This window comes from Microcaecilia unicolor, chromosome 1, assembly GCF_901765095.1.
Source record: "Microcaecilia unicolor chromosome 1, aMicUni1.1, whole genome shotgun sequence".
NCBI lineage: Eukaryota > Metazoa > Chordata > Amphibia > Gymnophiona > Siphonopidae > Microcaecilia > Microcaecilia unicolor.
Window position 1 is genome coordinate 705,989,944 of NC_044031.1, and position 27,147 is coordinate 706,017,090.

The following is a 27,147-nucleotide window of genomic DNA, read 5'->3' on the forward strand; positions in this document are numbered from 1 at the left end:
TGCAGTCCTGGGCCGACACTTCCAGTTCAGAGCCCTCCCGTTCGGGTTGGCTACTGCTCCGCGGACCTTCTCCAAAGTAATGGTGGTCATCGCGGCCTTCCTGCGAAAGGAAGGAGTACAAGTCCATCCTTATCTGGACGACTGGTTGATCCGAGCCCCCTCTTATGCAGAGTGCGGCAAAGCTGTGGACCGGGTGATTGCTCTTTTGAGCTCCCTGGGGTGGATCATCAACTGGGAGAAAAGCCAGCTGTGCCCGACTCAGTCCCTGGAGTATCTGGGAGTTCGATTCGACACCCAAGTGGGCAGAGTGTTCCTGCCGGACAATCGGATTGTCAAGCTTCAGGCTCAGGTGGACCAGTTCCTAGTAGCCTCTCCGCTTCGGGCTTGGGACTATGTGCAGCTGTTGGGCTCTATGACGGCCACGATGGAAGTAGTGCCCTGGGCCAGGGCTCATATGAGACCACTACAACACTCTCTGCTGCAGCGCTGGACTCCGGTGTCGGAGGATTATGCTGTGCGCCTTCCCTTGGACCCAGCAGTGCGCAAGGCGCTGAGCTGGTGGCTGAGGTCAGACAAGTTGTCTGCAGGGATGCCTCTTGTGACCCCGGAGTGGATTGTCGTCACGACGGACGCCTCTTTGACGGGCTGGGGAGCCCACTGCTTGGGAAGGACAGCGCAGGGGCTCTGGTCTCCTGCAGAGGCAAAGTGGTCTATCAACCTCCTGGAACTCAGAGCCATTCGGTTGGCGCTTTTGGAGTTCCTCCCGGTACTGGCGTTGAAGCCAGTACGGGTCCTGTCGGACAATGCCACGGCTGTGGCCTATGTCAACCGCCAGGGAGGTACCAAGAGCGCCCCTCTAGCCAAGGAAGCCATGAATCTATGCCAGTGGGCGGAAGCGAACCTGGAACAGCTGTCAGCTGCCCACATTGCCGGAGTCATGAATGTCAAGGCGGACTTTCTCAGTCGCCATACCTTGGATCCCGGAGAGTGGCAGTTATCGGCTCAGGCGTTCTTGGACATCACGAAGTGCTGGGGCCATCCGAGCCTAGATCTGATGGCGTCATCGGCCAATTGCCAAGTGCCGCGCTTTTTCAGCAGAGGACGGGACCCTCGATCTCTGGGAGTAGATGCTCTTCTCCAACAGTGGCCGACACAAGAGCTTCTCTATGTGTTCCCGCCCTGGCCCATGTTGGGCAGGGTACTAGACCGGGTGGCAAAGCATCCGGGCCGGATAATCCTGGTGGGTCCGGACTGGCCCAGACGTCCCTGGTATGCGGACTTGATCAGGCTCTCAGTGGACGACCCTCTGCGGCTGCCAGTGGAGCAGGGCCTGTTGCATCAGGGTCCCGTGGTGATGGAGGATCCCTCCCCCTTTGGTCTTACGGCCTGGCTATTGAGCGGCAGCGTCTGAGGAAGAAGGGCTTCTCAGACAAGGTCATCGCCACTATGCTGAGAGTGAGGAAGTGCTCTACTTCTACTGCTTACGCCAGGGTTTGGCGTACCTTTGCAGCGTGGTGTGAAGCAGGCTCTCTTTCTCCCTTCACTGCTCCAATTTCTTCAGTGCTGGCGTTCCTGCAAGAAGGTCTGGAGAAAGGCCTGTCGCTCAGTTCCCTTAAAGTCCAGGTAGCGGCTCTGGCTTGCTTCAGGGGCCGCCTGAAGGGTGCTTCCCTGGCTTCGCAGCCAGATGTGGTACGTTTTCTCAAGGGAGTTAGTCACCTGCGTCCTCCTCTGCACTCAGTGGTGCCTGCGTGGAATCTCAACCTGGTGCTAAGAGCCTTGCAGAAGCCGCCTTTTGAACCCTTGTCGAGGGCATCTCTGAAAGACCTGACGTTGAAAGCAGTCTTTTTAGTGGCTATCACTTCAGCCAGAAGAGTTTCCGAGCTCCAGGCACTCTCATGTCGAGAGCCTTTTCTGCAGTTCACGGAGGCAGGAGTGACGATTCGCACAGTGCCTTCCTTCCTGCCCAAGATTGTTTCTCGCTTCCATGTGAATCAGCAGCTCTGTCTCCCTTCCTTTCGTAGGGAGGACTACCCAGAGGAATACTCTGCTCTCAAATTTCTGGATGTGAGACGAGTCATCATCAGATACTTGGAAGTAACCAATGATTTCCGGAAATTGGATCATCTGTTTGTCCTGTTTGCAGGTCCTCGTAAGGGTCTGCAGGCTGCTAAGCCTACAGTGGCAAGATGGGTCAAGGAAGCCATTGCAGCGGCTTATGTGGCCGCGGGGAAGGTGCCGCCTATCCAGCTGAAGGCTCACTCCACTAGAGCTCAGGCGGCCTCGATGGCAGAGGCCGGGTCCGTCTCCTTGGAAGAGATTTGCAAGGCGGCAACTTGGGCATCGGCCCATACCTTCTCCAGGTATTACCGCTTGACTGTGGCTGCTCGGGCGGAGGCCCGGTTTGGAGCTTCAGTGTTGCGGTCAGGGATTTCAATGTCCCGCCCTGGGTGAGTACTGCTTCGGTACATCCCACCAGTCTATGGATTGATCAGCATGATGATATGGAAGGTAAAATTATGAATCATACCTGATAATTTTCTTTCCATTAATCATAGCTGATCAATCCATAGCCCCTCCCAGATATCTGTACTGTTTATATTCTGGTTGCATTTCAAATTCAAGTTTAGTCTTCAGTTCCTGTTCAGGAGGACTTCGTGTTCAAGTTTTTTCAATTGGATTCTTCAAGAGTTGAGACGAGTTCGTGTTACAGTGAGCTGCTGCATTCCTCTCCCCTCCGTTTTACGGGGCTAGATTGAGACCTAAATTCTGCCGGCGCTCCCTCCCGCTTCGTGCGACTGTAGGGCAGCTTTATACCCCTCCCGCTTCGGCGGTGTTAGGGTCAGTCAGCTCCTCCCGCGGTTGCGATTGCAGGATAAGCCAGATCCCCCCGCATCGGCGGGGTGGTGTCCCTCCCCCGCTCCGCGGGGATGAGCTGGACGGATTCCCCTCCCCCACTTGTGTGGGGATGAGCTGGGTTAATTCCCCTCCCCCGTTTCGGCGGTGGTGAGCTGGGCAGAGTGTCCCTTTGTGGGTGTAATTCTCTAAGTGCTGAGTCCTGCGGATGGAGCTTGGATATCGACATACTGAGGAGTTTCCGGCAGCACATGACCACATATAGGGAGGCAAAAGGATTGCTCTCTATCTCCACCTGCTGGTAGATGGACACAACCCACCAGTCTATGGATTGATCAGCTATGATTAATGGAAAGAAAATTATCAGGTATGATACATAATTTTACCTTAACACTGACCCACTCAACACTAGCCATCCCACTTGCAGAAAGCAACATCATACCCATACTACATTATCACTGTAGATGGATCAAACACACCACACCTCACCAAACTGATGATAACCTAAACATAGGAAGAACACTCACATGCGAACAACTACAACAGAAGGGAAAGAAGGGCCCAAACAAACTCTCCCTAACAAAGAAACGACAACTAAAAAAAAGTCCACACAACACCAAATACAGAAGACCCATTCCAAACAATCCAAGTGGGCTACGTCAACGCCAGATCCACTGTAAACAAAACAGCAATATTAACAGACTGGATCACGTCAGAAAATCTTGATCTACTCTTCCTCACTGAAACTTAGATCCACGACCAAAAGGACCCAATAATCCTAGACCTGTGCCCTCCAGGATACAAAATCACACACTGGACCAGAAAGGACAAGAGAGGCGGAGGCATAGCACTGGTCTACCGATCACACTTTACCACCAAAACCACTGCCGAGTCCATAACACCTCAACTTGAAATTGCCTCAGTCAGAATCCATAACAAAACCCTATGAGATCACCTGAATTGGGTCCTGTTTTACAGACCCCCAGGTAATTGGAACGAAGTCCAGACCAACTTCATGGACTTCATCTCAAACACATGCATACACAACCCCAACACACTAGTACTAGGCAACATCAACCTTCACTTAGAAGACCCGAACTCTACCAACGCACGAGAATGTAAAGAATTCCTCCATCTATGCAATCTAAATGGCCACAATTGCAACCAACCTACGTCAAAGGGCACACACTTGATCTCATCTCACACAAACTTTTAACAGACCAGAACCTAACAATAACTAATACTAAATGGACAGAGACACCCTGGACCGACCACTACAAACTAAACCTATCTCTACATTGACGGAAGAAGGGCATACAACGAATGCTAGAATATACAACCTACAGCACAAGAGGTCCAGTAGACCCGGAAACATTCTGGCAACTAATATACAATAACGAATGGGCAGCACAAACAGACTCCATATACTACCTCACAAAATGGGACAAAAGATGCAAAAGCATACTAGACGAAATTGCACCCTTACGAACAAAAACCACATGCAAGCATAACTCGATACCATGGTTCAACGATGAACTGAAAAAATTAAAAACTCAAACCAGGAAACTCGAACGAGCATGGAGTAAAACAAAAGACGAACATACACTCAACACATAGAAACAAACACAAAGAAAATACAAATATGCAATAAGACGGGCAAAAAGATCATACTATAAAACCAAAATAGGGACAGATCACAAAGACATGAAGAAAATATACTAACTCGTGAACAAACTCCTAGACACCAACTTGGTCACGACCATGAACACAGACATCCCATCTGCAGATAAATTTGCGAAGTACTTCAATGAAAAAATTGTAAACCTACTCAACACACTACCTCAAAACAACGCCGACATTGAAAACTTCCTCAACGAACTAGACCCAACCATTGGAGAATACCCAGCAGATCGGACCTGGTTAAACTTCACCCTCCTTACCGTCGAAACAGTTACCCAAGCGATTAGCAGGTTTGCCAACACTCACTGTAAACTAGATACCTGTCCCAACTACCTAATGAAATCCGCCCCTGACCGCTTCATAGCAGACCTCATATCCCATCTAAATTACATGCTTCAGCTAGGCCTCTTCCCAAAGGAAAATGGCAATATCCTACTCACCCCAATACCAAAAGATACCAAGAAAAATACAAATGAAATCACCAACTACCATCCAGTAGCATCTATCCCGCTGGTGGTCAAACTGATGGAAAGCATGGTACCAAACAACTCACAGATTACATACAAATTCTCCATATTACATGACTCACAATCATCAGGCTTTCGCCCCCTCCACAGCACGGAAACAGTATTACTCACTCTTCTAGCCAAATTCAAGCAGGAAATAGCAACAGGCAAAAACATCCTTCTCCTCCAATTCGACATGTCTAGTGCATTAGACAATGAGGCATATTTTCAAAGCACTTTGGGAGGCTAAGTTCCATAGGTTTCTATGGAACTTTGGGAGGCTAAGTGCTTTGAAAATGAGCTTGATGGTAAACCATAATATATTAATAAGATTACTAGATAAGTTCCGGATTGGTGGAAACATACTTAACTGGATCAAGGGCTTCCTAACCACAAGAACATACCAAGTAAAATCAAATTCAAACATATCATCACCTTGGAAAGCAGACTGTGGAGTACTGCAAAGTTTGCCGCTATCACCGATCCTATTGAACCTATGATGACCCCACTTGCCAGGTCCTTATCCAACCAAGGCCTCAACCCTTTCATATTTGCAGTCGATGTCACAATATACATTCCTTATAAAACCAAACTGACAGAAATCACCAAAGAAATCAAGCTCAGCCTGAACATCATGGATTCATGGGCAAATGCATTTCAATTAAAACTTAACAAAGAAAAAACACATTGTCTGATCCTCTCAGCCCAACACAGCATGGACATCCCCACAAGTATCAACACCCCAGATCACACCCTTCCTATCTCAGCCTGAAAATCCTCGGCATTACATTGAACCATAACCTGACATTAGAGAGCCAAGTGGCATCCACAACAAAGAAAATGTTCTGCTCAATGTGGACACTCAAACGCGTGAAGCTATTCTTCTCGAGGGAAACATTTTGCAACCTGATACAATCAATGGTACTGAGCCACTTAGACTACTGCAATGGAATTTATGCAGGATGTAAAGAACAAACCTTAAAGACACTTCAGACCTCTCAAAACACTGCAGCTAGGCTTATATTTGGTAAAATGCAATTTGAAAGCGCAAAACCCCTCCGCAAAAAACTACACTGGCTCCCAATTAAAGAATGTATCGCCTTCAAAATCTGCACCATGGTTCACAAAATCCTCTACGGGGAAGCCCCGAGTTACATGACAAACTTGATCGACTTACCAATTAGAAATACATCCGAATCAACTTAAGTACATAAGTAATGCCACACTGGGAAAAGACCAAGGGTCCATCGAGCACAGCATCCTGTCCACAACAGTGGCCAATTCAGGCCAAGGGCACCTGGTGAGCTTCCCAAACGTACACACATTCTATACATGTTATTCCTGGAATTGTTGATTTTTTTTCCCAAGTCCATTTAGTAGCGGTTTATGGACTTGTCCTTTAGGAAACCGTCCAACCCTTTCCTGACATTTTTCTTGAGTCTGCCCCCTTTCAATCTCATTTCATGTCCTCTAGTTCTACCGCTTTCCCATCTACGGAAAAGGTTCATTTGCGGATTAATATATTTCAAATATTTGAACGTCTGTATCATATCAACCCGGTTTCTCCTTTCCTCCAGGGTATACATGTTCAGGTCAGCAAGTCTCTCCTCATACGTCTTGTAACGCAAATCCCATACCATTCTCGTACCTTTTCTTTGCACCGCTTCAATTCTTTTTACATCCTTAACATTATACAGCCTCCAAAACTGAACACAATACTCCAGGTGGGGCCTCACCAACGACTTATACAGGGGCATCAACACCCCCTTTCTTCTGCTGGTCACACCTCTCTCTATACAACCTAACAACCTTCTAGCTATGGCCACCGCCTTGTCACATTGTTTCGTCGCCTTCAAATCCTCAGATACTATCACCCCAAGATCCCTCTCTCCGTCCGTACCTATCAGATTCTCCCCGCCTAACACATACGTGTCCCGTGGATTTCTATTCCCTAAGTGCATCACTTTGCATTTCTTCGCATTGAATTTTAATTGCTAAACCTTAGACCATTCTTCTAGCTTCCGCAGATCCTTTTTCATGTTTTCAACTCCCTCCCGGGTGTCCACTCTGTTACAAATCTTAGTATCATCCGCAAAAAGGCAAACTTTACCTTCTAACCCTTCGGCAATGTCACTCACAATATCGAACAGAATCGGCCCCAGCACCGATCCCTGAGGCACTCCATTACTCAACTTTCCCTCATCCGAGCGAATTCCATTCACCACCACCCTCTGGCGTCTGTCCGTCAACCAGTTCCTAATCCAGTTCACCACGACGGGTCCTATTTTCAGCCTGTCAAGTTTATTCAAGAGCCTCCTGTGGGGAACCGTGTCAAAAGCTTTGCTGAAATCTAAATCCATGATTCAATTCTACGGTCACCCAGTCAACGAATTCAATGAGATTCGTTTGGCACGATTTACCTTTGGTAAAACCATGTTGTCTCTGATCTGATCGCATGCCCCCTAGTTCTAGTATTTTTGGAAAGCGTGAACAGACGCTTCACATCCACCTGTTCCACTCCACTCATTATTTTATATACCTCTATCATGTCTCCCCTCAGCTGTCTCTTCTCCAAGCTGAAAAGCCCTAGCCTCCTTAGTCTTTCTTCAAAGGGAAGTCGTCCCATCCCCGCTATCATTTTAGTCGCCTTTCGCTGCACCTTTTCCAATTCTAATATATCTTTCTTGAGATGCGGCGACCAGAATTGAACACAATACTCAAGGTGCGGTTGCACCATGGAGCGATACAATGGCATTAAAACATCCTCACACCTGTTTTCCATACCTTTCCTAATAATACCCAACATTCTATTCGCTTTCTTAGCCGCAGCAGCACACTGAGCAGAAGGTTTCAGTGTATTATCGACGACGACGACACCCTGATCCCTTTTTTGGTCCGTAACGCCTAACATGGAACTTAGCATGACGTAGCTATAATTAAAGTAATCTTAAAACAACTAATCACGAGTCAATTCCAAAGTTATCAAATCAGCCTCAGTTTAATAAGTTTTAATCTTTTGGACCAATCAAATCTGAATTATACTAGCTGTTATCATTGCCCAGTATGCAGTGACCTTTCCAGATGTGAGTCAGAATGAATACCTAAACTGATCATAAAGATGAGGATATGTCGGAGGCAACATGAGAATTCTGACAAGTCTTATTATCCATGTGTACACTGAGTTTTGGCATCTAAAAACCTTTTTAGCTTTGCATCCAATCCACACTAGATTTTCAGAGATGTTGGGGGAGCCAAGAGACTGAAGCCTAGGTATTTTTATTTTCTGTATTCACATAGGGGTATATGTGTTTTTGAAAATCGGCCCACACTTCTCCCTTTCCCCCCACTGGCTGCCTTTCTTGATCCAGACTTGGTAATCTGAAAACAGCAGAAGTGGCACCTTGGGCTTTTCCCTAGCATTTGGACCAGAGTGTAGTATTTCATATATGTTTGGGAGTCTGAGCAAAAACATTTTGCCAGTGACAAACCTTTTGTGTTTGTCACTGAGCTAGTTTTATCTGCTAAAAATATAACTTTTAAAAACAGTCTGTCTTTTCTTGGCAGGTATCGTGGGGGAGTTCACAAGTGTATTGAATGTTACTCAGAAATAAAAGATTTTGCAAGTCACTTTCCAACATACGTCCATTGTAGTGTATGCAGATATAGTACCAGCTGTAGCAAAGCCTATGTCAATCATCATATGATGAGGTAAGATTGCTGCTACCATAAACTGTATTTGCACTGACATTGTGACAATGTAGTATTGTATCTGTTATTGATACTTGTATTTTCTGATAAATGACAATTAAGCATTTTACTAAGGACAGATGCAATTTGTGTTTTCTTTGTTATGATGTTTGCTGTGTTTTGTTAGAACTGTGGTTTAGGAGATTATATCATTGGATATGTTGCCCTGTGAATATTTTAATTAAAAAAAATTAAGGTGTAAGCTAGAGCACTCTCAAGAATAATTCATTGTTTGGAGAGCCTCATACGAAAAAGAAAGCTCATGTTGTGGTTGGGCTCGCTGATCTCGTATCTCTTCCCTGGGCTCGCTGATCTCGTCTCATGGTTTTCAGTATCATCTTTATGCTGATGACACCCAGCTATACCTCTCCACACCTGACATCACTGCGGAGACTCAGGCCAAGGTATCGGCCTGTTTATCCGACATTGCGGCATGGATGTCCAACCGCCACCTGAAGCTGAACATGTCCAAGACCGAGCTCCTTGTCTTTCCTCCTAAACCCACTTCTCCTCTTCCTCCACTCTCTATCTCTGTTGATAACACCCTCATCCTCCCCGTCCCATCTGCCCGCAACCTCGGAGTCACCTTCGACTCCTCCCTCTCCTTCTCTGCGCATATCCAACAGACTGCCAAGACCTGTCGCTTCTTCCTCCTCAATATCAGCAAAATTCGCCCTTTCCTCTCTGAGCATACCACCAGAACTCTCGTCCATGCTCTCATTACCTCTCGCCTCGATTACTGCAACTTACTCCTCACCGGCCTCCCACTCGGCCATCTATCCCCCCTTCAATCCGTTCAGAACGCTGCTGCACGTCTTATATTCCGCCAAAACCGATATACTCATACCACCCCTCTCCTTAAATCACTTCATTGGCTTCCGATCAGATATCGCATACAATTCAAGCTCCTCCTCCTTACCTACAAATGCACTCAGTCTGTGGCTCCTCACTACCTCTTCACCCTCATCTCCCCCTATGTTCCCGCCCGCAACCTCTCACAGGACAAAGCCCTTCTCTCAGTACCCTTCTCCACTACTGCCAACTCCAGGCTCCGCTCATTCTGCCTTGCTTCACCCTATGCCTGGAATAATCTTCCTTTACCCATACGCCATGCCCCCTCCCTACCCATCTTCAAATCTCTGCTTAAAACTCACCTCTTCAATGCTGCCTTCGGCGCCTAACCGCTCAAGAAATATAAAATACCCCAATCTATCCACCCTATCAGATTAACTGTTCACTCGTCCTCTAGATTGTTCACTTGTCTTTAGTTCTCTTGTCTTTTAGATTGTAAGCTCTTTGAGCAGGGACTGTCCTTCTATGTTTGAATTGTACAGCGCTGCGTAACCCTAGTAGCGCTTTAGAAATGATTGTTGTTGTTGTTGTTGTTGTTGGTTGGTGTATGGGAAGAATGCTGTTTTGAGCAAACACCATGTTGTAGACAAATTTTTATTAGTGCCCTGATAGTGGATTTCAAGATTTCTTGAATTGTGCACAAACATTACAACAGTATTGCGGAATGGGAAGGGAAAAGAAAATGGGACTTGATATACTGCCTTTCTGTGGTTTTCCCTTGTCATCTATACCAGACCAGTCCAGACCAATGTGTTATATCCATCCACCAGCGGAAGAAGACAGAGAAAATAGTTCCAAGTAATCTGCCCCCCTTAACGTGCAGTCTGGAATGTTCAGTATTTTCTCTATCTCCTAGTGGATGGTGGACGGATAGTGCAGCCTCTCTTCATGTCTGGCAGTTAGCTCCTGTCCCAGCTAGTTTCTGGTTGACAGTAGAGCCCGAGGTGTGATGGTAGCCCAGATTTGAGTATTTTGATGACTCAGTGCTCCTGGGTCCCTCATCTGCCTGCTAGGGTGATATCCAGTGGCCTTGGTTCCCTCCCCTTCCTCACCTGTCTCCCTTTGTGGCAAGACAATGGTTGATGGTGGCATGGAGCAACTTTACCTGTCTGTCTCGTCTCCTTTCAGTTATACCTTGGTTCTTCTCCATGTAAGGTAAGCTATTGATTAGCTTGCAGAGGGTACACTTATTGAATTGTCTCCTGGGAAACAGTCTTTATAGACACTGCTTAAAAAAAAAAAAAAAAAAAGAAGAAGAAGAGGAAAGACTCTATTTATTTATTTTCCTTTTCTCCTTACCTGGCTTCGGCGGGTTCAAAATTTTTTGATCTTATGGCGACGGTATTTTCCTTCTCCTGTGTTTTTGGTAGGTTTTTTTTTTGAGTGATATGTCTTGCCGGCTACTGCTCTCGAGTCTTCTCAATCCGGGGCGCTTCTCTTTCCAGCAGCGAGGCGCTTGGTTCATTTGGTGGCACTTTTTTTCACTTTGTTTGCTATTTTCTTCCGTTGGCGATTTGCAGTGTCAGCACCCTGTGGATCTCACTCCCACTTTTCCCGCCGGGGTTTTAGCAGGCCGCTTGCCTTATGCTGCTCTAGTGCAGCTTTGGTTCTGTCGGTCCAACACGGTGGTATCCGCTGTGGCTCAGGCCTTTGAAACGTCCAACTTCTTTCTTTTTTTTTTTTTTTGTTGCAGCTCCATGTAGGGGTTCAAATTCTTGTTGGTTTACTTTTCCTAGGCAACCTAGATCAGCCTCCCATGGCCGGAGTCTGTGGTTGATCCTTTTTTGGTGGAAGACTGCAGTGTTCTCTCAGGTACGAGTTTTTCCTTGTCCATCTGCCGGTATTACTACTTTCCTCTTTGGTTTGCCTTTTGAAGTGCGTGGGGTTGAACCTTGAGCGCCTCTGAGCCAGTTGGTAGGGCGCAGTTTCGTGTGCTGTTGTGCCTCTGAGCCTATTCTGGTGGCTTGGTGCGGCTCTTGTCTCGGCTGCTTTCCTTGCAGTGTGTATGAGGCTGCTTCTTTCTGCTATTGATGTGCGGCTATTTTATTTTTTGTGGGTGCAACTGTGCATGGCATTTTCTGAGGTCTGCTTGCTGCTTCTTTTCCCGAGGAATGCATTCCCGTTGGGTTGGTGGCAGCAGTTCTTCCTCTGCTACTGTGGCAGTTTCCTGGTTTCTTTTTCCAGCAGCACCCTCTCTGCTGTTTGGCAGCACCTCCTTTGTCTTGAGGACACAGCCCAGCTTGGGTGAGTATCTGTCCTTCTCCATTGGGGCCTTTCTATTACTCATATTTTTTCTCTGGTCTGTAGCTTGGTCTTTCTTTGCAGATAGATGCTCCTATAACCCTGTGAGTTTTCCTCTCCTCCGTCTTGGAGAGTTGCTCCTATATTGAACCCTTGTAGAGGCTCGGCTCCTTTTCTCTGTCTGTGTTCCAGTGCTGGCTGGTCTTTTTGGAGCACAACTCCACTTTTTTAGGGAGCATGCTATGTCTTCTCTGCTGTTTGCTGCCACAGCTATTTTGGGGGTGTACCTTGGCTAGCTGACGGCAAGCTAATTGACTTTTCCTCTCCTCACAGTTGAGCAACTTCTTCCTTTCTCACAGGTATGGCTTGGTGTTTGAGGGGCCGGCACTCTTCATTTTTCCTGACGCCACATTGTCTTGGTAATTTAGTGTGGCCCATTTCTGCATGGCGCTATCTTGCTTAGGCCTGTCTGTGTTGGTAGGTTGCCTTTCTCTGGCAACATAGTGCTCCATTTCTAGGAGTGGATAATAGCGGCTCTTCTGGATGTGCAGTGGCACCTTGGTTGGCTGCTGGCTGTTCTGCTTCCCTTTAGCACAGACAGTGGAGCATTGCTCCATCCCTGGGCGGGTGGTCCCTATTTCAGTGGTGGTCTTTCTTTTCCTCTTTGTCTGGATGGTCTCCCTTTGCTGCTTCATTAGAGGTCGAGCATCATCAGCAGTTGGGCATTGTTCCTTGTGTTGCCATTGTTAGATGCCTGGCAATGCAGCTTCTCTGGTTGCTGGGCAGTGCTCCATCACGGGATGTCGAGCTGGGCTTCATCGCGGGATGTCGAGCTGGGCTCCTTCGCTGGAGGTCGAGCTGGGCTCCTTCACTGGAGGTCGAGCTGGGCTCCTTCGCTGGAGGTCGAAGTGCTCCGTTGCTGGATGTCTGGCAATGCAACATCTCTGGTTGCTGGGCAGTGTTCCATCACTGGATGCCGAGCTGGGCTCCTTCGCTGAATGCTGAGCTGGGCTTCATCACTGCATGCCGAGCTGGGCTCCATCGCTGGATGCAGAGCAGCATTCTTTTCTCGAATGGTGCTCCATAGTTGGATGTTGAGCGCTGTTTCCTCACTGGCTGTGGAACTTCGTTCCATTGCAAATGTTGACTGCGGCTGTTTCTTCAGAGGTTGAGTTCACTGCCCTCTATGATTCTGAGCTGCACACCCCCTTTGCTTATTTTGTGTACCTCGAGGTCTGTCTACGGAGCACAGTTTCCTGTTTGCCTGTAGGGTCTTCCTACCTTCTTGCATGAAGAGCGCTAGCCCTTCTGGCCTTTTGAGCATGACACTGACAGTCTTGTGGTGTACAATGGCTGCTTTGGCTTCTGCTTGCAGCTCCATTTCTGTTTGTGCAACTTGGCTACTTGCTTCGTTGACTTCCTACAGCCTGGCTCTTTTACTGCTGCTTGATCGTGCCACAGTCTCAGTCGTCGGGGTGGCTTCTTTCCTGACAGTTGGGCATAGCTGCATTTCTGGCTGTGTAGATTTGCTCCATCTATGATGGTGAAGTATTCCTTCGTCGCTGGCCATTTTGCTTGGCACCAGTTCTGCGTGTTGAGTATCCCTTAGGGTTGGCCCGATGACAGTTATGGCATCTATAGAGATGGTATGTTGCTTCTTTCTGGGGACATAGCTTTACTTCTCTGACGCTGCAGCATGGTCTCAGTTTCGGCTGTGCAGCAGTGTGTTTTTTTCTGGCTATGTCTCTGAGTGTGTCTCCGGAGTTGGCCATGGAGCGAGGTTACTCTTTGGCCTGTTTAGTGGTGCTCCAATTCATCTTGGATATTCTTTCTCTTTGACTGTGTTGACCCATCTCTGGCTTTCGGGTATGCTTCTAGCTCCAGCTGATGGTGAAGTTGCAACTATGTTGATGGTGCTTGGCACCATCTTTGCTTCTAAGCCCTTGCTCCAGTCTCTCAGTCAATAGGGGTCCTGATCCTCTCCCTTCTCAGGGGGTCCTTGGCTCCCTACCTCAGGATTGGGACAGGATTCCATGTTTGCATGGGGAACGGGGCTCTGTTTGAAGGTGGCGCGTGGACTTTTTCCACTTAGGTCCATCCCTGTTCATAGCGGTAGACTATCCCTGGGGATATTTCTTTACCCTCTTGTTTTCTGCTGGCTCAGTTCTGGTTTTGCGGCAGGGTTGTGACATGGCTTCTGCTTGGCCGGTGGCTTGTAGAGTGCTGGAATTTCTATTTGGAACCTGTACGTGGTTGCTGGCTCTCGACAGGGTTACTCGGAGTTGGTGGTTCAACATCTTTTGTTCCTGTAGCAGCGCAGAGCTGTTCTGAGTTTTTGGGCTCGGGCAGTATTCTTTTATCCTTAGCCTCCGATATTTTAGCCAAATAGGGCCGTCGGCACGGTCGATGTGCTTGGACTTGATTTTCCCGATGCAGATGCTTTCTCTTGGATCGCATTGCTGCTTCGAGGTAGCCTTGCGGTTATGTCTTCCGCGGGTAACAGTGTGCTCTTCCTTTCCGGAGAGTTTCTCTATTCTCTATTGCCTTAGCCAGCTACCGTGCAGATGTAGGCTGCTAAGCTTCACATTGTTTAGTGCCTTTGGTCTTTTGTTCTCCTGCCCTAATGGAGTGACTGCTTTGCTACATCCCATTGATCTGGACTGGTCTAGTATAGATGACAGGCAAGGAAACATTATGTTCTTACCTGATAATTTTCTTTCCTTTAATCATATCAGACCAGTCCAGATGCCCTCCCTAGTAGGGGGTTTCTCTTCTTTTTCTTTGAATTTTCTACGATTGGTTTCTGGCAGGTGTGCAACTGGATTCTCTTCAGTTCACGGAGACCATAAACATTTCATCATCTGGACATTCTTTGTCTTTCTCTTTGCCACCATTCTGTGCCAGCCTTGTGAGGCTCAACAGCATTTTCAGTGTCGATCCCTTTGCACTGCCTCGGGGATCTGACTAGTAGTGCATGGAATCAAGCCCGAGAGCACTGTTTATATGCTTGGGTGGCTTCCATATTTACCTTTCTTGTGTTTTCTCGTAGAAGCTTTGAGCACCATTACTTGGCTATTCGAAATACTGAACATTCCAGCCTGCACGATACCCTTAAGGGGGCGGATTACTTGGAACTATTTTCTCTGTCTTCTTCCACTGGTAAATCGATGTAACCCATTGGTCTGGACTGGTCTGATATGATTAAAGGAAAGAAAATTATCAGGTAAGAGCATAATTTTTCTTACAACTACATTCAAAGTGGTATACATAGCATATACAGATATTTATTTGTACGTGGGGCAATGGGGGGTTAAGTGATTTATCCAGAGTCACAAGGAGCTGCAGTGGGAATCAAATCCAGTTCCCCAGGATTAAAATTCACTGCACTAACTACTAGGCTACTCCTCCACTAAATAACAAGGTATTGGTTTAAAGGAGGACAGAAAACCTTAAAACGTGACATTCAGAATGTATAATCTAATCTAATCTTGCACTTAATATAACAATAATTCCTCAAATGGGTCTGAAGTGGTTACAATCTTCCTGAAAAATTTTTAAAAAATTTTGTAGATCAGTATTCATCCATTGATGATGAGCATTTATTTAAATGCTGACCATTGCCAGCTATATTGAACTTGTTTGTTCAATGCTGTGCCATGGGTGCTAGCCGATACTCGGCGCCAGTACCCACATACCTAACCAAGCAAATATAGGACCGCTCTATGCGCTACTTATGCATCTTTACGCCCGGTTAGATAGATGTTTATTAGGATTTATTTACCACCTTTTGAAGAAATTCACTGAAGGCGGTGTACAGCAAGAATAAGTCGAACAAAGGCAATAGACAATGACAGCTGTAAAAATATTCAAATAGCAGTACATATTATGCTACTTACTAGTAAAAAAAGGCCCGTTTTTGTCAGAAATGAAATGGGCGCTAGCAAGGTTTTCCTCGGAGTGTATGTTTGAGAGAGAGAGAGAGAGAGAGAGAGAGAGTGTATGTGAGAGATGGAGTGTGTGTGTCAGAGAATGAGAGAGAGAGACAGAGTGTGTTTGTGTGTGAGAGACAGAGTGCCTCTGTGTGTGTGAGACTGTGTATGTGTGACAGAGAGAGAGAGTGTGTCAGAGAGAGTGTATGTGAGAGACAGAGTGTGAGTGAGTGTGTGCCCCACCCCGCTCTCTCAGGACCCCCTTCCACCCCACCTCTCTGGTCTCAGGACCTCCCCCCTCTCCCCTGCCACCCATGTCCAGCGACGCCCCCCCTCCCCGCAGCCATGTAGGAATCCTTTTTATTTATCCCATACATTTTTGAATCCCATTACTATTTTTGTCTCCTCCCCCCTCCCTGCCATGCTTACCATGTTGCATCGGTCCCGGGCTTTCTGCTCCCTACTTTTTTCAACAATGGAGACCACAGACCCCTGCCTCGGATGTACAGATGTTCCTAAACTCATTGAACAGTTTGGTCGTGAATTCTTCGGGGCAGGCAGGAAAGATCCCCGGTCCTGCTGGCGCTGACCCTCCCCCGCTGCCGGATCACTGTTCAAAATGGCCGCCGAGACTTCCAATGGCGGACTCACGAGACTTCTGCTGAAGTCTTGGAGGCCGCCCTTGTAAGTCTCGGCGGCCATTTTGAACAGCGATCCGGCAGTGGGGGAGGGCCAGCGCCAGCAGTGGGCAGGCAGGACCGGGGATCTTCCCTGCCTGCCCTAAAGAATTTGCTACACAACCTGGGTGGCTTCCGGGGGGGCAGGGGGAGAGGAGGGTTGCTGGACATGGGTGGCTTCCGGAGGGGGGGCAGGGGGAGAGGAGGGTCGCTGGACATGGGTGGCTGCAGGGGGGGGCAGGGGGAGAGGAGGGTCGCTGGACATGGGTGGCTGCAGGGGGGGGCAGGGAAGAGAGGAGGGTCGCTGGACATGGGTGGCTGCAGGGGGGGGCAGGGAAGAGAGGAGGGTCGCTGGACATGGGTGGCTGCAGGGGGGGCAGGGGAGAGGAGGGTCGCTGGACATGGATGGCTGCAGGGGGGGCAGGGGAGAGAGGAGGGTCGCTGGACATGGATCAGCTGTGAGGCATGGAAGGTTTTTTTTGTTGTTTTTTTTCGTGGGTTCTGAAGTTCACTTCATAATGGCAATGGTGACGTCAGCCTGACTACGGAGCCTAGCTCAGCAACTCCGAAGGAGCCACGAACACAGGCAGCAAGATTAGAACGTTGGAGGTGAGAATTACTATATAGGATAGTGTCAACACAATACGCAGTAAACATTGTAATAGACATTGGGTGTAAGTAAAGGTGGAACAGATAAAATAGTTTAAAAGGTAAACCAGACTTCAGTGCCGGACAAAATAGTGGAAACTATTATAAAGAATAAAATTACAGAACACATGAAGTCAGAAAGATGCATGAAAATAATCTCAGCTAGGGTAGGAGAGGGCAAGCAGGTCCTGCTACTGTATGTTAGTCCTTGTGAGTGTATGACTAGCAAGTCGGTTGCTTCTTCCATTTCTTCTATAGTCACATGTAAGTATTTAAAATTCTCCGAGGACAAGCAGGCTGCTTGTTCTCACTGATGGGTGACGTCCACGGCAGCCCCTCCAATCCGGAATCTTCACTAGCAAAGCCTTTGCTAGCCCTCGCGCGCCGATGCGCACCGTGCATGCGCGGCCGTCTTCCCGCCCGAAACCGGCTCGTGCCGGCCAGTCTTCTTTTGTCCGCGCTCGGTATGGTCGTGTTTCGCCGTTCGCGCCCCTTAAGTTGACCTCGCGCGTCTCCTTTTTGGTTTCGCTACTAAAAAAAAAAAAAAGGATTTGGAAGAGGACCTTTTCGGTCTTTTTCCTTTTTTCCGCTACTTCCAGTTTTTGCCCCAGTAAATTTTCTTTCGTTTTCGGGGTAGGCCCTTTTCAGGCCTCGGGTCGATTTTTTCTTCCCCTTGTTTTTTGGTGCCTACCGCAATTACGAGTTTCGATTTCGCCAGCGAGATTTTTCCGCCCATGTCATCGAAGTCTCCCAGCGACTTCAAGAAGTGCACCCAGTGCGCCCGGGTAATCTCGCTCACTGACAGGCACGCGTCGTGTCTTCAGTGTCTGGGGGCTGGGCACCGCCCGCAGGCCTGTAGTCTGTGTTCCCTTTTACAAAAGCGGACTCAGGTAGTGAGATTGGCCCAGTGGAACGTTTTGTTCTCGGGCTCTTCGTCGGCATCGGCACCGGGGGTACCGAGTGCATCGACGTCGCCAGCGTCCAGACCTTCATCCTCGGCCGCGATTGCATCGAGGCATCGACCCTCTGCATCGGGGCTGAGACATCGGAAGGCTGCGTCGGCGTCGGTGGTACCGGGACCTCGTCTGCTGATGTCGTCGGACGGTGGTGCTTCGTCTGGAGTGCAGGTGAGGGCTGTCCATTCCCCTGCTGGTGGCGGTGAGCCTTCGGGTGGGTCTCCCCCTACCCTGAGGGCTCCTGCGGTACAGCCCCCCCGAGACCGACCTTCTTCGGCCTCGGCCCCGAGGAAGCGACGGCTGGATTCTACGTCCTCCTCGTCGGTGCCGGGAAGCTCCGGTGACGTGCTTCGTCCCAAGAAGTCGAAGAAGCATCGACACCGGTCCCCTTCCCGTGTCGGCACCGAGAGCTCTGGGTCGCCAAGGGAGTCGGCACCCAGCAGGCATCGGCACCAAGAGGACCGCTCACCCTCTGTTCAGGAGGTGTCGATGCGCTCCACTCTGGACAGCCCGGAACAGCCTCCGCGCCCGGAACAGACTCTGACATCGACACCTGCATCGGCTTCCACGTCTTTCTTCACAGCCGCTCTACACGAGAGTCTCCGGGCCGTTCTCCCAGAGATTCTGGGAGAGCTGTTGCGCCCTTCCCCTCCGGTACCGGGGGTGCTTGCGCCACCGGTACCGTCGAGTGAGGCGCCGGCTGGCCCCTTGCCCGGGGTGAGGTCTCCGACATCGGTGCCGCTTGCTGTACCGACTGCGGTCGCCCCCCAGGAAGGCTCCCCGACGACGTCGGCGGAGGGAGCTTCGCCGGTGCGGGCGAGGGAGTCTACCGCTCGACGCTCCCACTGTGGCCGTGGTTCCACGGAGTCGAGCCGGGCACGGCTTCAGACACAGGTTCGTGAACTTGTGTCTGATACCGATGGTGAGGCCTCGTGGGAGGAAGAGGAGGACATCAGATATTTCTCTGACGAGGAGTCTGATGGTCTTCCCTCTGATCCCACTCCCTCTCCTGAAAGGCAGCTTTCTCCTCCCGAGAGTCTGTCTTTCGCTTCCTTTGTCTGGGAGATGTCTACGGCCATCCCCTTCCCGGTGGTTGTGGAGGACGAGCCCAGGGCTGAAATGTTTGAGCTCCTGGACTATCCTTCTCCACCTAAGGAAGTGTCCACAGTACCCATGCATCATGTCCTCAAAAAGACATTGCTGGCAAACTGGACCAAGCCATTAACTAACCCCCACATTCCCAAGAAGATCGAGTCCCAGTACCGGATCCATGGGGACCCAGAGCTGATGCGCACTCAGTTGCCTCACGACTCTGGAGTTGTGGATTTGGCCCTAAAGAAGGCTAAGAGTTCTAGGGAGCATGCTTCGGCGCCCCCGGGCAAGGACTCTAGAACCTTAGACTCCTTTGGGAGGAAGGCCTACCATTCCTCTATGCTCGTGGCCAAAATTCAGTCTTACCAGCTCTACACGAGCATACACATGCGGAATAATGTGCGGCAGTTGGCGGGCTTAGTGGACAAGCTCCCTCCTGAGCAAGCCAGGCCATTTCAGGAGGTGGTCAGGCAGCTGAAGGCGTGCAGAAAATTCCTGGCCAGAGGGGTGTATGACACCTTTGATGTTGCGTCCAGGGCCGCTGCTCAAGGTGTGGTGATGTGCAGACTCTCATGGCTGCGTGCCTCCGACCTAGAGAATAGACTCCAGCAGCGGATTGCGGACTCGCCTTGCCGTGCGGATAACATTTTTGGAGAAAAAGTCGAGCAGGTGGTAGAGCAGCTCCACCAGCAGGATACCGCTTTCGACAAGTTCTCCTGCCGGCAGCCTTCAGCTTCTACCTCTACAGGTAGACGATTTTTGGGGGGAAGGAGGACTGTTCCCTACTCTTCTGGTAAGCGTAGGTACAATCCTCCTTCTCGACAGCCTGCGGCCCAGGCTAAGCCCCAGCGCGCTCGCTCTCGTCAGCAGCGTGCGCCTCAGCAAGGCCCCTCGGCTCCCCAGCAAAAGCAAGGGACGAGCTTTTGACTGGCTCCAGCAGAGCATAGCCGACATCCAAGTGTCAGTGCCGGGCGACCTGCCGGTCGGAGGGAGGTTGAAAGCTTTTCACCAAAGATGGCCTCTCATAACCTCCGATCAGTGGGTTCTCTAAATAGTCCGGCAAGGATACACCCTCAATTTGGCCTCAAAACCTCCAAATTGTCAACCGGGAGCTCAGTCGTACAGCTTCCAGCACAAGCAGGTACTTGCAGAGGAACTCTCCGCCCTTCTCAGCGCCAATGCGGTCGAGCCCGTGCCATCCGGGCAAGAACTACTACTACTATTACTATTTAGCAAGAAGGGCTGGGATTCTATTCCAGGTACTTCCTTGTGGAAAAGAAAACAGGGGGGATGCGTCCCATCCTAGACCTAAGGGCCCTGAACAAATATCTGGTCAAAGAAAAGTTCAGGATGCTTTCCCTGGGCACCCTTCTCCCCATGATTCAGGAAAACGATTGGCTATGCTCTCTGGACTTGAAGGATGCCTACACACACATCCCGATACTGCCAGCTCACAGACAGTATCTGCGATTTCAGCTGGGCACATGTCACTTCCAGTACTGTGTGCTACCCTTTGGGCTCGCCTCTGCGCCCAGAGTGTTCACGAAGTGCTTGGCTGTAGTAGCAGCGGCACTTAGCAGACTGGGGGTACACGTGTTCCCATATCTCGACGATTGGCTGGTGAAGAACACATCCGAGGCAGGAGCGCTATAGTCCATGCAGATGACTATTCGCCTCCTGGAGCTACTGGGGTTTGTGATAAATTATCCAAAGTCCCATCTTCTCCCAGTGCAGAAACTCGAATTCATAGGAGCTCTGCTGGATTCTCGGATGGCTCACGCCTATCTCCCAGAGACGAGAGCCAACAACTTGTTGTTTCTCGTCTCGCGGGTGCGAGCGTCCCAGCAGATCACAGCTCGGCAGATGTTGAGATTGTTGGGCCACATGGCCTCCACAGTTCATGTGACTCCCATGGCCCGCCTTCACATGAGATCTGCCCAATGGACCCTAGCTTCCCAGTGGTTTCAGGCTACTGGGGATCTAGAAGACGTGATCCACCTGTCCACGAGTTTTCTCAAATCCCTGTATTGGTGGACGATTTGGTCCAATTTGACTCTGGGACGTCCTTTCCAAATTCCTCAGCCACAAAAAGTGCTGACCACGGATGCGTCTCTCCTGGGGTGGGGAGCTCATGTCGATGGGCTTCACACCCAAGGAAGCTGGTCCCTCCAGGAACGCGATCTGCAGATCAATCTTCTGGAGTTACGAGCGGTCTGGAACGCTCTGAAGGCTTTCAGAGATCGGCTGTCCCACCAAATTATCCAAATTCAGACAGACAACCAGGTTGCCATGTACTACATCAACAAGCAGGGGGGCACCGGATCTCGCCCCCTGTGTCAGGAAGCCGTCAGCATGTGGCTGTGGGCTCGCCGTCACGGCATGGTGCTCCAAGCCACATATCTGGCAGGCGTAAACAACAGTCTGGCCGACAGGTTGAGCAGGATTATGCAACCTCACGAGTGGTCGCTCAATTCCATGGTAGTGCGTCAGATCTTCCAGGTGTGGGGCACCCCCTTGGTAGATCTCTTCGCATCTCGAGCCAGCCACAAAGTCCCTCAGTTCTGTTCCAGGCTTCAGGCCCACGGCAGACTGGCATCGGATGCCTTCCTCCTGGACTGGGGGGAGGGTCTGCTGTATGCTTATCCTCCCATACCTCCGGTGGGGAAGACTTTGTTGAAACTCAAGCAAGACTGAGGCACCATGATTCTGATTGCTCCTTTTTGGCCGCGTCAGATCTGGTTCCCTCTTCTTCTGGAGTTGTCCTCCGAAGAACCGTGGAGATTGGAGTGTTTTCCGACCCTCATCACACAGGACGAAGGGGCGCTTCTACATCCCAACCTCCGGTCCCTGGCTCTCACGGCCTGGATGTTGAGAGTGTAGACTTTGCCTCTTTGGGTCTGTCAGAGGGTGTCTCCCGCATCTTGCTTGCTTCCAGGAAAGATTCCACTAAGAGGAGTTACTTCTTTCTATGGAGGAGGTTTGCCGTCTGGTGTGACAGCAAGGCCCTAGATCCTCGCTCTTGTCCTACACAGACCCTGCTTGAATACCTTCTGCACTTGTCTGAGTCTGGTCTCAAGACCAACTCTGTAAGGGTTCACCTTAGTGCGATCAGTGCATACCATTACCGTGTGGAAGGTAAGCCGATCTCAGGACAGTCTTTAGTTGTTCGCTTCATGAGAGGTTTGCTTTTGTCAAAGCCCCCTGTCAAGCCTCCTACAGTGTCATGGGATCTCAATGTCGTTCTCACCCAGCTGATGAAACCTCCTTTTGAGCCACTGAATTCCTGCCATCTGAAGTACTTGACCTGGAAGGTCATTTTCTTGGTGGCAGTTACTTCAGCTCGTAGAGTCAGTGAGCTTCAGGCCCTGGTAGCCCAGGCCCCTTACACCAAATTTCATCATAACAGAGTAGTCCTCCGCACTCACCCTAAGTTCTTGCCAAAGGTTGTGTCGGAGTTCCATCTGAACCAGTCAATTGTCTTGCCAACATTCTTTCCCCGTCCTCATTCCTGCCCTGCTGAACGTCAGCTGCACACATTGGACTGCAAGAGAGCATTGGCCTTCTATCTGGAGCGGACACAGCCCAACGGACAGTCCACCCAATTGTTTGTTTCTTTTGATCCCAAGAGGAGGGGAGTGGCTGTGGGGAAACGCACCATATCCAATTGGCTAGCAGATTGCATTTCCTTCACTTACGCCCAGGCTGGGCTGGCTCTTGAGGGTCATGTCACGGCTCATAATGTTAGAGCCATGGCAGCGTCGGTAGCCCACTTGAAGTCAGCCACTATTGAACAGATTTGCAAAGCTGCGACGTGGTCATTTGTCCACACATTCACATCTCATTACTGCCTGCAGCAGGATACCCGACGCGACAGTCGGTTCGGGCAGTCAGTGCTTCAGAATCTGTTCGGGGTTTAGAATCCAACTCCACCCCCCTAGGCCCATGTTTATTCTGTTCCAGGCTGCACTCTCAGTTAGTTGGATAAATTGTTAGGTCAATCTCAGTTATGTCCTCGCAGTTGCGAGGCCCAATTGACCATGGTTGTTGTTTTGAGTGAGCCTGGGGGCTAGGGATACCCCATCAGTGAGAACAAGCAGCCTGCTTGTCCTCGGAGAAAGCGAATGCTACATACCTGTAGAAGGTATTCTCGAGGACAGCAGGCTGATTGTTCTCACAAACCCGCCCGCCTCCCCTTTTGGAGTTGTGTCTTCTCTTCTCTTTGTCTTGCTACATATGAGACTGGCCGGCACGAGCCGGTTTCGAGCGGGAAGACGGCCGCGCATGCGCAGTGCGCATCGGCGCGCAAGGGCTATCAAAGGCTTTGCTAGTGAAGATTCCGGATTGGAGGGGTTGCCGTGGACGTCACCCATCAGTGAGAATAATCAGCCTGCTGTCCTCGGAGAATACCTTCTACAGGTATGTAGCATTCGCTTTATAGGTGCACTTGTGTGTGTGAATATGGAAATGGTCACATATTTTATCCCTGGGTGTGACACGCTGTTGTCCAAAAATGTGCATACAGAAAGGGACAATAAGGAAGCACATCTTATCCTCTGGAAGCTATATAAATACTGTAAAATTTCCATGCCACAAAAGCACTGGGATTATGACCTTGACAGAACTGTGGAGAATGAAGAGTTGTGATTGTCCTTAGTGCTCTTATTCTCACACATACAAAGCTCAGTGCAAGAAAACCAGGAATTGTGACAAAGGAATATCATACAACAGCAGCATCGCCAATACAAATGTTGGTATTTGGGGAGAAAGATAAGATCCTAAAGTACCAAGAAAATGTGACCGACAGATATAGAAATTGTCCCAACCAATAGCTTACCATCAGAACTGGCCTTTTGTCCTTCCTGCACCAAAAATGTTAATAAAAAAAAAAAAAAAGTTGAACTCATCTGCTCCGGCAGTGTCTCCCTGGGACAGTGTAATATAAAATGAGATACAAGTCAGAAAGCAATACTAGTTTTCCACACTAGCCAAATCAAGAAATGTCTTAATTTAGCCCAGTAGTATAGTCTCTCATAAGGAATCAATTGCAGGCAATGGCACTGGATCTCACCAGTGCCTGCATATCTTCTGGTCCTACCCCAGCTCTGCCTTTGAAATCTTCTTGCATTTCCCGGAATAGGCCAGGGAGCAATCACAGCCAATATTCAGTGGCACTGTCTGGTTAAGTTGCCACTGCATGTTGACAAAGTACCTGGTCAGCATGGTTGAAAGCAGGTGCCTGTCCTGTCAGCTGAAAACATGCTGAATATTGACCTCCTACATAGACATACAAACCAAGAGTAGAGGGTAACCTAAGAAAAGGAACTGTAGCCAATGAACACCAAGTAAATGATGAAACTTTATTGATGGTCCAATAAATCTCAGTGACCTAATAAAATTAATATAGTTTACTTAGGATTCCTCTACACAGAAGGAAGATGTTATATATATATTGCTTATAAACTTAATTTCATTACAAAACTTAGATTGTGATCCCACTATGGACAGAAAAAGTACGTAATATGAAAATTGCTTTGATTGTACCAGAGAGAGGTGGTATATCAAAACATCATTAAAGCTCCGTGTCTCTTCAATCCAGGCGACATAAAGATTTGCTTTATTGGGAGCTGCAGAGGCTCCCATGGCAAAACCTTTTTATTTGCCGAAAAAATTGTTTTTGGAAGCAGAAGTAATGGATGCTAAAGTGAGAATTAAATTAATGGGAACTTTAGAATGAGTGGATCAGTATCAGAGAGTATCTTTAATTCTCCGAGGACAAGCATGCTGCTTGTTCTCACGACTGGGTCGGTGTTCACGGCGGCCCAAGGAAGGGAAATCTTCCTAAAAAGAAAAGTTTGCTAGAGCCTTCAAGTGTGCGGGGCACGCGCATGCGCGGCCATCTTCCTGCCTGTCACGCGAGAGCCCCGATCAGTTCTTTTCTTTCCGCTGTAAGAGAGTGACTGCTTGTGGCCTCTCTCCGTTCGGCCCGAAAAGAGCCTTCGTTTTTTTGACGAGTTTTCGTACTCCTTTGCCTTTTCCTTCTTTCTTAGGTTGTTTCCCTTCAAAATAAAAAAAAAAAAAACCACCTTTATTCCCTAGTTTTTTTATCCTTAAGTTTCCTTTCATTTCCATCGCGGCCCTCTCAGGCAGCACGTCCGTGTCGACATCGGCACCGGAGATGGCATCAACTTCGGGAGCGCAGGTAATGGCTGTCCAGAGACCACCACACGCTGGGAGCAGTGAGCCGTCGAATGGGTCTCCACCTGCCTCAAAGAATCCTGCTGTGCAGGCCCACCGGGACCGACCACTTTCGGAGCCGACCCCGAGGAGGCGTATGGATTCCACGTCCTCCTCGTCGGTACCGAGGAGTATCGATGACGTGCATTGGGCGAAGGCTAAGAAGTATCGTCATTGGTCTCCTTCCAAGCATGGTACCAGGAGCTCCAGGATGTCGAAGGATTCGGCACCCGTGAAGCGTCGACGCCGGGAGGAACGCTCACCCTCCATTCAAGAGGTGTCGGTGCGTCAGTCTCTTGACAGCCCGATACCGCCTCAACCTCCACGGGTTCTGACACCGACTCCTGCACCAACTCCGCAGTCTTTGCCGACAGCGACTCTGGATGAACGCATCCGAGCCATTCTTCCAGGTCTTCTGGAAGGGCTGCCGCGTCAGTCTGCTCCGGTACCAGGGGTGCTTGCGCCCTCCGTACCGTTGATGGAAGCGGCAGCTGGCTCTCTGCCTGTGGTGAGGTCTCCGACGCTGGTGCCGCTTGCGGCATCAGCCTCAGCTGCCACCCAGGTCGACTGCCCGTCGACATCGCTGGAGGGAGCTTCATCGCCACCGGCACGGGAGTTGACTTCTCGACATCGCCATCGGGGACGTGGCTCCTCAGCGTCGAAACGGGCCCGGTTTCAGACTGCAGTCAGAGAACTCTTGTCCAACACCGATGAGGATGCCTCGTGGGATGAAGAGGAGAATCCCAGATATTTCTTTTTTGAGGAGTCTTGTGGTTTTCCCTCTAATCCTACGCCTTCACCAGTAAGAAAGCTTTCTCCTCTGGAGAGTCTTTCTTTCTCTTCATTTGTCCGGGAAATGTCTGTGGCTATTCCCTTCGCTGTGGAATCTGAGGATGAGCCCAGGACTGAGATGCTTGAGGTCCTTGGCTATCCTTCGCCACCTAAGGAGTCATCCACAGTTCCTTTGCATAGTGTCCTTAAGGAGACATTGCTGAGGAACTGGATGAAACCGTTAAGTAATCCCACCATCCCCAAAAAAGCTGACTCCCAATATCAGATTCACGGAGAACCTGAGTTGATGAAGTCGCAGTTACCTCACGACTCTATGGTTGTGGATTCCGCTCTCAAGAGAGCCAAGAGTTCTAGAGATTTCGCCTTGGCGCCCCCGGGGAGGGAATCTAGAACCCTGGACTCTTTTGGGAGAAAGGCCTATCAATCCTCTATGCTCGTGGCCAAAATTCAGTCCTACCAGCTCTACACGAGCATTCACTTGAGGAACACGGTGAAGCAACTGGCGAACTTAGTCGATAAGCTCCCTCTGGAGCAGGCCAGGTCTTTTCAGGAAGTGGTCAGGCAGCAGAAGGCGTGTCGTAAATTCCTGTCCAGGGGTGCTTACGATTCTTTTGATGTTGCATCCAGAACCACTGCCCAGGGTATAGTGATGCACAGACTGTCATGGCTGCGTGCCTCTGACTTGGACAATCTACTACTACTACTATTTAGCATTTCTATAGCGCTACAAGGCATACGCAGCGCTGCACAAACATAGAAGAAAGACAGTCCCTGCTCAAAGAGCTTGCGGATGTTCCTTGCCGGGGGATAACATTTTTGGCAAGAAAGTCGAGCAGGTGGTCGATCAGGTCACGCAGCAGGAAACCGCTATGGACAATCTCTCCCACCGGGCACCTTCTGCTTCTACCTCAACTGGTAGACATTTTTTCCGTGGAAGGAG

The 27,147-nt window shown here is 49.5% G+C and overlaps 1 protein-coding gene across 1 annotated transcript in view; it reads left to right on the plus strand.

Annotated features, from left to right (window-relative positions):
* ZNF280D (zinc finger protein 280D) overlaps window positions 1-27,147 on the plus strand; it is a 434,133-nt gene that overhangs the window by 239,254 nt on the left and 167,732 nt on the right. Inside the window, 1 exon segment of the mRNA XM_030189034.1 lies at window positions 8,604-8,747. Coding sequence (XP_030044894.1) covers window positions 8,604-8,747 — 144 coding nt within the window.